Source organism: Microcaecilia unicolor, chromosome 5 (genome assembly GCF_901765095.1).
Source record: "Microcaecilia unicolor chromosome 5, aMicUni1.1, whole genome shotgun sequence".
NCBI lineage: Eukaryota > Metazoa > Chordata > Amphibia > Gymnophiona > Siphonopidae > Microcaecilia > Microcaecilia unicolor.
Window position 1 is genome coordinate 230034338 of NC_044035.1, and position 14291 is coordinate 230048628.

At 40.9% G+C, this 14291-nt stretch overlaps 1 protein-coding gene across 1 annotated transcript in view; it reads left to right on the forward strand.

Annotated features, from left to right (window-relative positions):
- Positions 1 to 14291, forward strand: part of CCDC181 (coiled-coil domain containing 181) — a 301144-nt gene that overhangs the window by 202114 nt on the left and 84739 nt on the right. The window contains exon 6 of the mRNA XM_030203843.1: positions 13730 to 13884. Coding sequence (XP_030059703.1) covers positions 13730 to 13884 — 155 coding nt within the window. The remainder of the gene's footprint in view (positions 1 to 13729; positions 13885 to 14291) is intronic.

Genomic DNA, 14291 nt, shown 5'->3' on the forward strand with positions numbered 1-14291 from the left:
GTTAGAGGTCTTCACTGTCTAGAAAACCACAAATAATATGTTTTATCTAAGTTCAATTTTAATTCAGACTTCTCAAATCAGTGAGGGCCTGAACACAGTCTTGTAGCTGTTTCAAAGCTGACACTTGATCTTTATCCACCTTCACCCACAATTGGATGTCATCAGCATATAAATGACAAGAAAGGCCAGAGTCCTCAATCATGTTGACTACAGGGCTCATATACAAATTGTAAAAACAGGCGACAAAACTAGAAAACCAAATAAAAGATTCACTGGCTCACAACATTGACCGTTCTAAACTACAGATTGTGATTTATCAGATAAAAAAAAATAACACCCGAGAACCGATCTCTGAAAACCCATATGTAACAGCCTCTGTAATAGCAGTGAATGATTAATTGTATCAAACACTTCCAACAAGTCTAACAGTACCAAAATAACATATTTTCTCTTGCCCTAACTCAGTCTAATGTCATTTACTAATGGTGTCAACTCAGGATTCTGTGCTATGATTGTTTCAAAATCTTGATTGATGGGGATTCAACAAACTTGCAGTTTCAACAAAATCTATCAACAGGAACAGATACATTTTTCAATCAACTTACTCAAAAAAGGTAACTGGGACACTATGTTTTGATAGTGCCTACTTTGCCTTTGGGCAATGTAATTAATCTCAGCCTGTTGTTAACCCCAAGAATAGTCATAGCCACATATCTACACAAACGAGGTCAGCTTATGTTTCTATATCTTTACAACTAGCATTTGACAGCATCTTCAGAGAGCTAAGCTCTAGCCCTTGAAGATGAAACAATTTCCCTAGGCTTTATCATCAATTTTGAGAAATCAATCTTTTGCTCCCCAAGTATGATTTCATTCATAGGAAATATCCCAGGCAGTCTGCAATTCCTGATGCTTTATGTTTGCAAAATTCAGACTTCTGCTACTGTCACAGCAAAGCCTTTTTAACAGATGTTAGGGCACATGACTGCAGCAGTATATGTGATCTCTTTGTTGCCTTCTGAAAATGAGAATGTCTCAATGGGATCTCAAGTTCCAGTGGAACCAATGTACCCAGCCTCTTTCCTCTACTTCATTTATCAGTTCGACTACAAACCTGTTGCAATGTCTATGTCTACAGTGTCACAGAAGAGAGGGTAGACAGCATACAAATATAAACAGAAAAAAAGCAAACACTGGGCCTTCAGGATTGAGATAAATATTATCCTTTTATTCTGAAAATGACCTAACACGGGCTGTGTTTCGGCATACAAACGCCTGCCTCAGGGGTCAGAAAGTTCCTATAGGTATGTTCATGGAAATATGAGATTAATCAAACAATCAGGATATATTTCCCAGAACGACGGCGTTTCTCAACTTATACGGACAATCACCTAAGGCAGATGTTTGTATGCCAAAACACGGCCCATGTCGGGTCACTTTCAGAATAATAGGATAACATTTATCTGAATCCTGAAGGCCCAGTGTTTGCTTTCTTTCTGTTTCTGGCAAGGTCTATGTCTGACACCACCTGACTGCAGATGTCCCATTTACTTCATAGGACAATTGGTCAAGCTTAACAATATAGCTCACTTAAATTCCTCGTTACTCAGAATACCTGCTCATAATCCTAAAGACTGCTTTGCATCAGTCATCTGGAACTCCTAACAATATTGTACTTCCTTCCAATACTCCTTTGTCTTCTCTAGTATCATCAGTATTCATTTGGATAGAAAACCATGTTTCAAATTTATAGTGGCATTTGAGGAAGTGCTTAGGTAAATTCTAGTTCCCCTTAAGAGCACTTTCTCAACAGGCCACATTAAGAATATCAGGCTTATTTTCGAAAGTGATCATCGGCCATTTTCCGACATAAATCAGGAGATGGCCGGTGATCTCTCAAAAGCGGCGAAATCGGTATAATCGAAAGCGGCTTTTTTGACAGCATCGCCGCGCTGACGAAAGTTCAAGGGGGCGTGTCAGTGGCGTAGCGAAGGCGGGACATGGGCGGGCATGGGTGTAGCTACCAGATGGCCGGCTTTTGCGGATAATGGAAAAAAAAAAGCGGCGTTAATCAATATTTTGCCCGGTTTACTTGGTCCTTTTATTTTCACGACCAAGCCTCAAAAAGGTGCCCCAACTGACCAGATGACCACCGGAGGGAATGGGGGATGACCTCCCTGTAGTCCCCCAGTGGTCACCAACCCCCTCCCACACTAAAAAAATAAAAACCTTTTTTTACCTGTATGCCAGCCTCAAATGTTATACCCAGCTTCCTGACAGCAGTATGCAAGTCCCTGGAGCAGTTTTTAATGGGTGCAGTGCACTTCAGGCAGGCAGACCCAGGTCCATCCCCCCCCTACCTGTTACACTTGTGGTGCTAAGTGTTGAGCCCTCCAAACCCCCCCAAAACCCACTGTACCCACATGTAGGTGCCCCCCTTCACCCATAAGGGCTATGGTAATGGTATAGAGTTGTGGGGAGTGGGTTTGGGGGGATTTGAGGGGCTCAGCACCCAAGGTAAGGGAGCTATGCACCTGGGAACTATTTGTGTATTTTTTAAACATTTTTAGAAGTGCCCCCTAGGGTGCCCGGTTGGTGTCCTGGCATGTCAGGGGGACCAGTGCACTATAAATGCTGGCTCCTCCCATGACCAAATGCCTTGGATTTTGCCGGGTTTGAGATGGCCGTCATTTTTTTCCATTATCGCTGAAAAACAAAACCAGCGATCTCAAACCCGGCGAACTCTGGCATTTGGCTGGGCTAAACTGTATTATCGACAAAAAAGATGGCCGGCCATCTTTTTCGATAATACGGTTCCGGCCAGCTGTTGCGCCGCCACCAAAATAGTTCGCCGGCGACGTTCGATTATGCCCCTCTATATGTCAGTTAGCCTGCCTAGCCAGAAGGGCAGAACTCAAGCAGGGAGGAAGTGGCCTAGTGGTTAGGGTGGTGGACTTTGGTCCTGGGGAACTGAGGAACTGAGTTCGATTCCCACTTCAGCCGCAGGCAGCTCCTTGTGACTCTGGGCAAGTCACTTAACTCTCCACTGCCCCATGTAAGCCGCATTGAGCCTGCCATGAGTGGGAAAGTGCAGGGTACAAATGTAACAAACAAAAAAAAAAAACCCAGAGTGGAAACAGAACAGGAAGGCTCCAAGAAAGGAATCCTCCAAGCTGGCTGCTGAACCAGGAAGGGGAGTATTGAGGAGAGAGGAGCAACCTCAAGCTTAGATCTCCTCAGTGTCCAAGCTGAAACCATATCTGTGTGTATTTGTGAATAGTTTGAAACAGCTTTACACTGTGTTTGGGCCTGGCCGGAAGCCAGCCCTAGTAAGAATTTTCTCATTGATTTGCAAGACATTGGCATAGTGTTAAACCTGTAAAGTAACAGGCTTCTAGATATTTGAATACAGTAATAAAGAGTTTTTCCTGTTTACTTTATACTCTGGCTCTCAAGCCTGTCCACCACCCACACTACCACAGGGCAATTCTGTAACCTAGATGCTAATAATTGCATGCAAGATACGCATATACATGTTTAGAATATTAGCATGTACGCACATATATGCTAGCATGCTTCATAAATTCTATTCTGAAAATACTTGTTTAACTTAGCCCATATTTCCAAAGGGGGCATATACAGGACAGAGCATGGGTGGGACATAGTATGCATAACTTACAGAATACTGTAAGTTATGAGTGCCTGTGTCACACTTAGGTGCTCATACTTTCACTATAGGGTTATGCAAGTATTCTATAAGGGAACCTAACAGCTCCCACTGCATATTCTCAGGGCACCTAGTACCCAGTTGTAGAATTGCCCTCCACATGTCCACAAGCAAGGGATAGGATCTGTCCCCCTGTGCTAGGAAGAACAAGTATTTGGAACTTTACCATTACCAATCAAATCCAAGCCACATTTCTCATTAGTTGACAGCTCAGTAGAATTTTCAGCCTCATGAGTGGGGTCTGGATAGGAAACTCAGAGCAACATACTTCAGTCTTGGGGTACTTGAAGATTGGAGGGTGGCCAGTGTAATGCCAATTTTTTAAAAAGGTTCCAGGGGTGATCCAGGGAAATTACAGACCAGTAAGCCTGACGTAAGTGCCAGGCAAAATGATAGAAACTATTATAAAGAATAAAATTACTGAACACATAGACAAACATGGTTTAATGGGACAGAATCAACATGGATTCAGCCAATGGAAATCTTGCCTCACCAATTTGTTTCATTTCTTTGAAGGAGTGAAAACTTGGATAAAGATGAGCCAGTTGATGTAGTATATCTAGATTTTTGGAAAGCATTTAACAAAGTCCCTCATGAGAGACCCCTGAAAAAATTAATTAGGCGGCAATGTTCTGTTGTTGATTGACAGCTGGTTAAAAGATAGAAATCAGAAGGTAGGCTTAAATGGCCATTTCTTGCAATAGAGGAAGGTAAATAGTGAAGTGCCCCAGTAATTTGTACTGGAACTGGTGCTATTTAACATTATAAATTATCTGGAAATGGAAACAACTAGTGAAGTGATTACATTTTCAGATAATACAAAACTATTCAAAGCTGTTAAATTTCATATGGACTATGAGAAATTAGAAGAGGACCTTAGGAAATTGGAAGACTGGGCATTGAAATGACACTTGAAATTTAATGTGGACAACTGCAAAGTGATGCACATTGTGAAGAATAATCCAGATCAACGATACAGGATGCTAGGTGCCACACCGGGAGTCACCACCCAATCAGCTCAGTGTGGCAGCAGTCAAATAAGTAAATAGAACATTAGAAATTATTAGGAAAGGGATAGAAAATAAGACAAAAAATATTGTAATGCCTCTTTATTGCTCCATGTTGCGACCTCACCTTGCGTATTGTGTGCAATTATGGTCCTGTATCTCAAAAAAGATATAGCAGAACTAGAAGACATTCAAAGAAGGATGACTAAAATGATTAAGGGGATGAACTCCTCTCCTATGAGGAAAGTCTTAAGAGGTTAGGGTCCTTCAGCTTGGAGAAGAGACGTTTGAGGGGGGGGATATAATAGAACAGATGGATGTGAATTAATTGTTTACTCTTTCAAAAAGTACTGTTCTGAAAAATTTTTTTTTAACAAAGATGAGAGGAATAGCCAAAAATAATTTTTCACTCGACGAATAGTTAAGCTCTGGAACTTGTTGCCAGCCAATGTGATAACAGCAGTTAGCATATATGGGTTTAAAAAAGGTTTGCATAATTTCCTGGATGAAAGGTCCATAAACTGCTATTAAGATAGTCATGGAGAAAGCCACTACTTAGCCCTGAGGTCGGTAGCATGGAATTTTGCTGCTCTTTTGGAATTCTGCCTAGTACTTGTGATCTGGATTCAGCACTGTTGGAAGGAGGATACTGGGCTAGATGAACCATCGGTATGACATAAGAACATAAGAATAGCCATACTGGGTCAGACCAGTGGTCCATCTAGCCCAGTATCCTGTTTTCCTAACAGTGGCCAAGCCAGGTCACAAGTACCTGGCAGAAACCCAAATTGTGGCAACACTCCACACTACAAATCCCAGGACAAAGCAGTTGCCTCAGTAGCAGACTATGGACGTTTCCTTCAGGAATTTGTCCAAACCTTTTTTAAACCCAGATAAGCTAACTGCTGTTACCACATTCTCCACAAAACAGTTCCAGAGCTTAACTATTCTCTGAGTGAAAAAATATTTCCTCAGATAACCTGAGACACCTTAAACCCACTAGTCCCAGGGAGGGGGAACACAGCGAAGGGAAGGCTAGAGACATCGGGAGCGCCGCCTCCTTCACTGGCGCTGCACTGCTGGACCGCCATGGAGGTAAATTTAAAAAGATAAAAAAAGAAAAGGGATGTTGGGGGGGGAGAGAAGAGGGCGGGCAGTTGAACAATGGGAGCGGGAGGGCGAGCGAGGTGAGCATGGTGCGGCGGCGCCCCCCATAGGGTGGCACCCCCCTGCCATGCTTACCCTGTTTACCGTGTTCGCACGGCCCTGCCTCTCCAAATCTATGCCCAGCTGACCGAATCTGGTCCATGTTTAGCAGTTTAACTTCAGATAATGTGGCAAGAGCACTATCCAAGTTCTCAAAGAAACATTGTGGTCTTGATGTAAGCCCAAGTCATCTGTTAAAATCAGCTCCAGAATGCTTCATCGTTGATTTTACCACCTACTTGAACTTTATGCTCGAAACGGGTCTTTTTCCTCATGAGCATGGGAGCATTCTTCTCACCCCAATTCCAAAGAACCCAAAAATGAAAGCTGATATCATTTCTATTTATAGGCCAGTAGCATCCATCCCATTATTCGTTAAAACTATGGAAAGTATGGTCCATACTCAGCTAGCTGACTACTTGAATAATTTCGATATTCTACATTGCTCTCAATCTGGATTCCGTCCACAGTACAGTACTGAAACAGTACAGGTTACCTTACTGTCAAATTTTAAAAGAGAAATATCCACTGGGAAAAAAATATTATTACTCCAATTTGACATGTCCAGCGCGTTCAACATGGTGGACCATGAGATTTTAATCTACCTACTAGACACCTTCGGAATCAGAGGAGACGTGCTACACTGGATCAAGGGTTTCCTCTCCTCTCGTACTTACCAAGTCAAAGCTAATTCCTGCATTTCAACACTGTGGACAGCCTACTGTGGGGTACCTCAAGGCTCACCTCTTTCTCCGATCCTCTTCAATATTATGCTGATTCCACTAGCAAAAGCATTATCTCAGCTTGGCCTAAACCCATTCATTTATGCGGACGATGTGACCATCTACATCCCATTCAAGTCTACTCTAGCCGAAATCTCCGATAAAATAGATGCAAGTTTCTCCATCATGGATTCCTGGGCTAAGGCGTTTCTGTTTAAGCTTAATCAAGACAAAACTCAATATGTAATCCTATTGACCCAACACAATAAAGTAGTCCAAAGCTCACTCGACATTAAGGGCTTCAAACTTTCGATCTCAAACAGCCTGAGAATTCTGGGAGTAGAGTTGGATAACCACTTACAACTGGACAATCAGGTGAAAATCATCACTAAAAGAATGTTCCACGCCATGTGGAGGCTGAAGCGCATTTGGCATTTCATTTCAAAAGATCTATTCCGCACCCTTGTCCATTGGCTGGTCCTCTCCCATATAGACTACTGTAGCGGGATTTATGCTGGTTGTCGGGACTACATTCTGAAACGGCTACAGACTGCTCAAAACACGACAGCAAGGCTAATATTGGGCAAATCACATTTTCATCATGCACAGCCACTGCATTATAAACTACACTGGCTCCCGGTCAAAGATCGAATTGCATTTAAAATCTGCTCACTCACGCACAAGATAATTTATGGAGAAGCCCCTGAATATATGCTCCATCTCATCGATCTACCTTCTAGAAATGCACTAATAACTGCAAGGACCTACCTCAATCTACATTATCCCAACTGCAGGAATGTTAAATACAAGACCTTTTTGCTTCGTCCTTCCCCTACATTAGTCCAAAATTCTGGAATGTTCTGCCAAGACAACTAAAAGAACTAGTTGACCACCACCTGTTCAAAAAGTCTTTAAAAACATTCTTATTCGCCAAAGCTTATTCCACTGGCAACTCCTATGTTTAACCTCTCTCCCTTCCTGACTGTACATGGTTATCTGCCGGTTGCTTTGCCCCTATCTTTCACCCCGTGTTTTCCACTGTTCCAATCCCCTGCCTGTCTCAATCTGAAACTGAGTCATCTTTGCATTGTATTTTTTCCTCTTGAATTATTGTAAGCCACATTGCGCCTGCTCCTGTGGGAAAATGTGGGGTACAAATGCACCAAAATAAATAATAAATAAATAAGTGGCTTCCCTTTATCGAGTGCTGTGTGCACAGCCTTGTGTATTCTTATGAGTGGCTTCCCTTTACCCTTGAGTGCTGTGTGGCCAGCCTCGTGTATTCTTATGAGTGGATTCCCTTTACCCTTGAGTGCTGTGTGGCCAGCCTTGTGTATTCTTATGAGTGGCTTCCCTTATCCTTTTTTTAAAATTTATTTTTATACAACAATCTTACATAACATCGACCAATATCATTTGAAAACATACTTTTGTTCTACTTCTCATCAACTATCAATATCTACATTCAGAATCTTTTCCCCCAAAACTAAACTTCCCCCATTAAAACTTATTCCCACCCCTCTCCCCCCATACCTCACAGTTTTGTAGTTCTAAACTAAATCATTTTTTACGTTATCATATGATTGCCAAATTTTCTGGTGTATGTGTAGCTGACCTTTTCTCACTGCCGTTGGTCTCGACATCAGGTGTAGGTAATCAACTCTAATTAGTACCTCTTTGATGGTGGGGTTGCTATTTTTTTCTAGGCCTTCGCCAGTGCCATTTTTGCCGCCACCAAAAATTGGATTGCCAGCTTGTGCCCGTATTTCCGGCTTCTTGATGGCCTTGAGTATAATAAGCATATGTCTGCCTGTCGGGGGTAATCAACCTGTACCACCTTACTCACTAATTCGGTTATCTGAGTCCAATATGTCTGTACTTTTGGGCACTCCCACCAAATATGTAGGAAGGTTCCAAGCCCTCCACATTCTCTCCAACAGTCTGCTGAGGTCTGCGGATACATTTTATGCAGCCTATCCGGTGTATAATACCACAAATAAAGTATTTTATAGCCACTCTCTATTGAGGCTTGGGTGATGGAGGGTTTAAGCAGTTGCCTATACCTACCCGCCCACCAGCTCAGCGAGCATCTAGTCTGTAGTGCCTCTTCCCATCTCCCAATATAATAGTCCTGTGGCAACGAGAGGAGCAGCAGAGCTTTATAAAGCCGGGTAATACTACCTCATCCTCCTCCTTCTTGCATAGCCTTTTCAAGCCATGTTTCTGCGAGTTCTAATTCTTCTTTTGCCCTTCGATGAATATAGTTCCTTAAACAATGGTAGTACACCACGTCTCTATCTTCCAACCCATATTCTTCTTGTAATTCTTCAAAATCTCTTATTTCCCCTTTAACACATACTTGGTCTAATTTTTATAGTCCTTTGAACGCCCATTGTTGGTAGGTTTTCTCTGACTCCCCTAGTGGGAAACCCGGCGCTCCCCTAATCGCCATTTGCAGGAAGTATCTCCTTTCTGGGAACACCTTTTTTCGTATTTGCAGCCATGTATTTAACAAATGGCTCATCCCTATTGGTACCCGGTGTGCTACACCTAATATTTCTTTCTCTGATTTCCATAATATGTCCCCTAGGAATCTGGTTCCCATCCATGCTCTTTCCCAAAGTAACCATTTCTTATTGGTCTTTGGATCCCAGTCTGCCATTATTCATAATTGAGCTGCCTGATAATAAAGGTTAAAGTTAGGGACCCCCATCCCTCCCTTAGCTGGTGTTTGAAACATCATTGCCCTTCGCACCCTAGGTGGTCTCTTGTTCCAGATGTATGAAAACATTTTCCTGTTTAATTTCTGGAAGAGGGCCCGTGGGATTGGGATTGGCAGTGCCATGAACAGATATAGGAGTTTGGGCAATAACATCATTTTAATGGCGTGTATTCTTCCTATCCATGATATATTTAGACCTTCCCATCTGTCCAATTCCATAAATAATTCGTTAACTTTCTGAGGGTAGTTTGCCTGATATATCTGATCTAATTTTGGGGTAATCATCACTCCCAAATATTTGACACTTTTAGGTGCCCACTTGAATGGGTATTCCACCTGAAGCCGCCGAGCCTCTTGCAAGGGCACTGTTAAATTAAGTATTTCTGATTTAGAGGCATTCATTTTAAAGCCCGACCGAGCCCCGTAATGTGTCAGTATCTGCATTACATTCGGCAACGATTGTTGAGGCTGCGCCAAGGTCAGTAAAATATCGTCGGCGAACAGCATGATCTTGTGCTCCCTTTTGCCCCTAATTACACCCTTTACCCCTCATGTTCCCTGAACGGTTTAGCTAAGGGCTCAATTGACAGTGCAAATAGTAGGGGTGACATCGCACATCCCTGTCTAGTTCCCCGGCCTAGTTTCAGTGGCCCAGAGTGAGTCCCGTTTACCTTTATTATCGCCATTGGATTAATATACAAGAGCTGAAGCCATGAGAGATATCTGCCTTCCATGCCAATCTGTTTCAGTACCGCGAAGAAGAAAGCCCATTCTACGCGGTCAAACGCTTTTCGGCGTCCACCGAGAGTAATAACATTGGTGAGGGGTCCTCCCCGGAGTACTGAATCACATGCAGTAGACTCCTAATATTATCGAAGGTCTGTCTTCCGGCTATGAACCCGGCCTGGTCTTCGTGCACTAGTCGAGGCAAGTATCCCTGAAGTCTGCGCACTATATTCAAAAGCGATATTGGTCTATACGAGCCGCAATGTGCGACATCTTTGCCCAGCTTTAAAATAAGCGTGATTTCTGCCATCCTCCAAGAGTATGGCAGCTCTGTCAGATTTTCGAAAGAATTTATAGCCTTGAGCAGGACCGGAGCTAACCATTTATTATACAACTTATAGAATCGCGCAGGAAATCCACCTAGGCCCGGTGCCTTGTTATTGGGTAAGTCTGCTATTGTTTCTGTTATCTCTTCCAAAGTTATAGTTTTAGACAATCTCTCTAATTCCTCCCCTCAGTTTGGAGGAACTATTAATTTTTTAAATCTAAAAATAAATTAGAATGCCTTGTTAAATAACATAAATATACATGGCAGCAAAAGATAAAACATATTTCACAAAAATACATACACTCAGCCAGCAGTCTTTCAAAGTTTAGCTGGCGATGGAATGCTTAAGCCTTTATTAAAAATTCCCCTCTATGTACAGCCAATCAATTCAACAAAGCCTTATCCAATAGATATTTTTTAAAAAGCTAATCAACATGGTCATATAAATAAATGCCACATTTAATAAACATGCAAATCATTCAATATCACGATTGAGACTTTTGGGACTTCTGTTTGCCATATTTAAATTTAGTAATGCTCCTTATGCATAGGTCTCTGTGAAATATCACCACTCCATATAAGCACCACAGTTTCAAATATTACAAATTTGAGATTATTCAAAATATGATGCAGTATAAGCCAATGTTCAACCATGTTCCCTTTTAGTTTGTCCAATATAGAGTGATTTACACGAGTTAGTAACCAAAACAACTTGACCACAAAACCTTCTTCTGCATGCATGCATGCAATGTCCCTTAAGTGTTCCTCTGCAAATGTTCTGCTTTTACATAAGAACATAAAAGTAGCCATACTGGATCAGACCAATGGTCCATCTAGCCCAGTATCCTGTTTTCCAAATAGTGGCCAAGCCAGGTCACAAGTACCTGGCAGAAACCCAAATCATGGTAACATTCCATACTACAAATCCCAGGGCAAGCAGTTGCTTTCCATGTCTGCCTCAATAGCAGACTATGGACTTTTCCTCCAGGAATTTTCCAAACCTTTTTTAAACCCAGATATGCTAACCACTGTTACCACATCCTTCAGCAAAGAGTTCCAGAGCTCAACTATTCGTTGAGTGAAAAAATATGTCCTCATATTTATTTTAAAAGTATTTCCATGTAACTTCCTCGAGTGTCCCCTAGTCTTTGTACTTTTGGAACGAGTAAAAAAAATCGATTTGCTTCTACTTGTTCTACACCACTCAGAATTTTGTAGACCTCAATCATATCTCTCCTCATCCGTCTCTTTTCCAAGCTGAAGAGCCTTAACCTCTTTAGCCTTTCCTCATACGAGAGGAGTTCTATCCCCTTTATCATTTTGTTCACTCTTCTTTGAACCTTTTCTAATTCCACTACATCTTTTTTGAGATACAGCAATCAGAACTGAACACAATACTCAAGGTGCAGATGCACCATGAAACGATACAAAGGCATTATAGTGTTTTTGGTCTTATTCACCATCCCTTTCCTAATAATTCCTAGCATCCTATTTGCTTTTTCGGCCGCCGCCACACACTGAGCAGAAGATTTCAGCGTATTATCTACAATGACACCCAGATCTTTTTCTTGAGCGCTGACCCCCAGGTGGACCCTAGCATCAGGTAACTATGATTCGGATTATTCTTTCCAATGTGCATCACCTTGTATTTGTCCACATTAAATTTCATCTGCCATTTGGATGCCCAGTCTTCCAGTTTCCTAAGGTCTTCCTGCAATATTTCACAGTCTGCACATGTTTTAACAACCTTGAAAAGTTTTGTATCAGCTGCACATTTCATTACCTCACTCATCGTTCCGATTTCCATATCATTTATAAATAAGGTAAATAGCACAGGTCCCAATATAGATCTCTGCAGCACTCCATTTAACCCTACCCTCTATTTTTCTATCCTATAACCAATTTCTAATCCACACCAGAACCTTGCTTCCTATCCCATGACTCTTTCATTTTCTCAGGAGTCTCTCATGAGGAACTTTATCAAAAGTTTTCTGAAAATCTAGACACACTACATCAACTGGCTCACTCTATCCACATGTTTACTCATGCCTTCAAGGAAATGAAGCAAATTGGTGAAGCAAGACTTCCCTCAGCTGAACCCATGCTGACTCTGTCCCTTCTTGCCATCCTCCCAAACAGGTCATGTTTGTAGAGTAATCATGAAATTGCTGAACAGTCAACATTTCCCCCACTCTCAACCAGACCTCTCTAATTCTTTTAAAATAATTTTAGGCCTCACAATAATCCATAGCTTCTGACTTTGGAGGGATGTCCTGATCAAGGCAGCTTTGATGATGCCAAACTGTTTCCACTTTACAATAATGGACCTGATAGTGCCCAAGATATACGCAAAAAAACAAAATCACTCTTCCATGTACCTTTGAATAACTATCCAGCAGTTCTTTGGAAACTCCTTAGTCTCTCATATTTTGACCTTTTCTTCAAATTCAATTCATACAAAAGTAGAGGAGTGTGGTAGCCGTGTTAGTCCACTCTTAAGGTTATCAATAGAAATCAAACAAAATAAAACATGGAAAAGAAAATAAGATGATACCTTTTTTATTGGACATAACTTAATACATTTCTTGATTAGCTTTCGAAGGTTCCGATCTGACGAAGAAGGGCAACCTTCGAAAGCTAATCAAGAAATGTATTAAGTTATGTCCAATAAAAAAAGTATCATCTTATTTTCTTTTCCATGTTTTATTTTGTTTGATTTCTATTGATAATTCATACAAAAGAAATAGCTTGATTATTCATCTAGGAGTATTCAGATCAGATCAGCTACTATGAATGCACAACTGGGCTCTATTAAACTTATTGTGAGCCTTTTAAAGAAAGATTTTAGAACTGGAGCTAAACAATTTGTGTTTTTAATTACTTTTAAAATATTTCTATAATTTTATTTTAGTATAAATTTAGTATATGTTGTATAGATCTTTGAACAAAACTCCTACCCTTAATGCATTTTGAATTGTATTTTTTAGACTGCAGAATATGAAAAATGTTTAAAGGTGTGAAGACTTTTTTTTGCAAGGCATTGAATCTACTCACATTTCCTCTGAAGCTTTCTTCGTGTAATTTTACACATGACCCTTTGCCCTTGAATTTTGTTTTTGTTTTTTTGTTTGTTTTTCTACATAATATTCAACATCCTCTTCTTTAGAGAAGCCTGTCAAATATTTGAATGTTTTACAAATTTTACAAAATCTAAAACCATATAAAATACACTGTAAAATATTCATTTGACTGTCATGTATACTGTGCTGAGAAGATTGTTATTTTTAACAGTACATGGAAAGAGATCCAAATGCAGCTTTTAAGATGTGGCTTAAAAAGAAGCAGGAAGAACATCTGAAAGAGAAAGAAATGGATGAACTAAGAAAACAACAACATAATACATACTTTATGCACAAGAAAGAAGATTGTGATAGAGCTTTCAGACAGTAAGTGGCTGGTTGGCATGCAAAGTACCTAGTCTTCAGTTTTTATTTTTTGTTTGATGGTTGTTTTTTGTTTGTTTTCTTTTCCCTGTTTCTGTGTTCCAGCTCCATTGCAAACTACCTAGAGATTTTTCATTTCTTTTATATCACCCTTCTTCCTCAACATACCTAGGGCCAGATGCACTAAACTTAACGAGCCATTAACGTGGGTTTTAAACTGGTTCTAGCCAGTTTAACATGCAAGTAGTAAACCAGGACATGCACAAAAGGGCATTTTCCTATCACGGTAGCAGCTAACGAAAACGGAATACAGATGAGCAAATTAGTATTATAATGTGTATAAATCGTATTGTAATGAGATGCACTACCGTTTTCCGATTGCCTAACCGTGGAAAATCTAACGGAAAGTC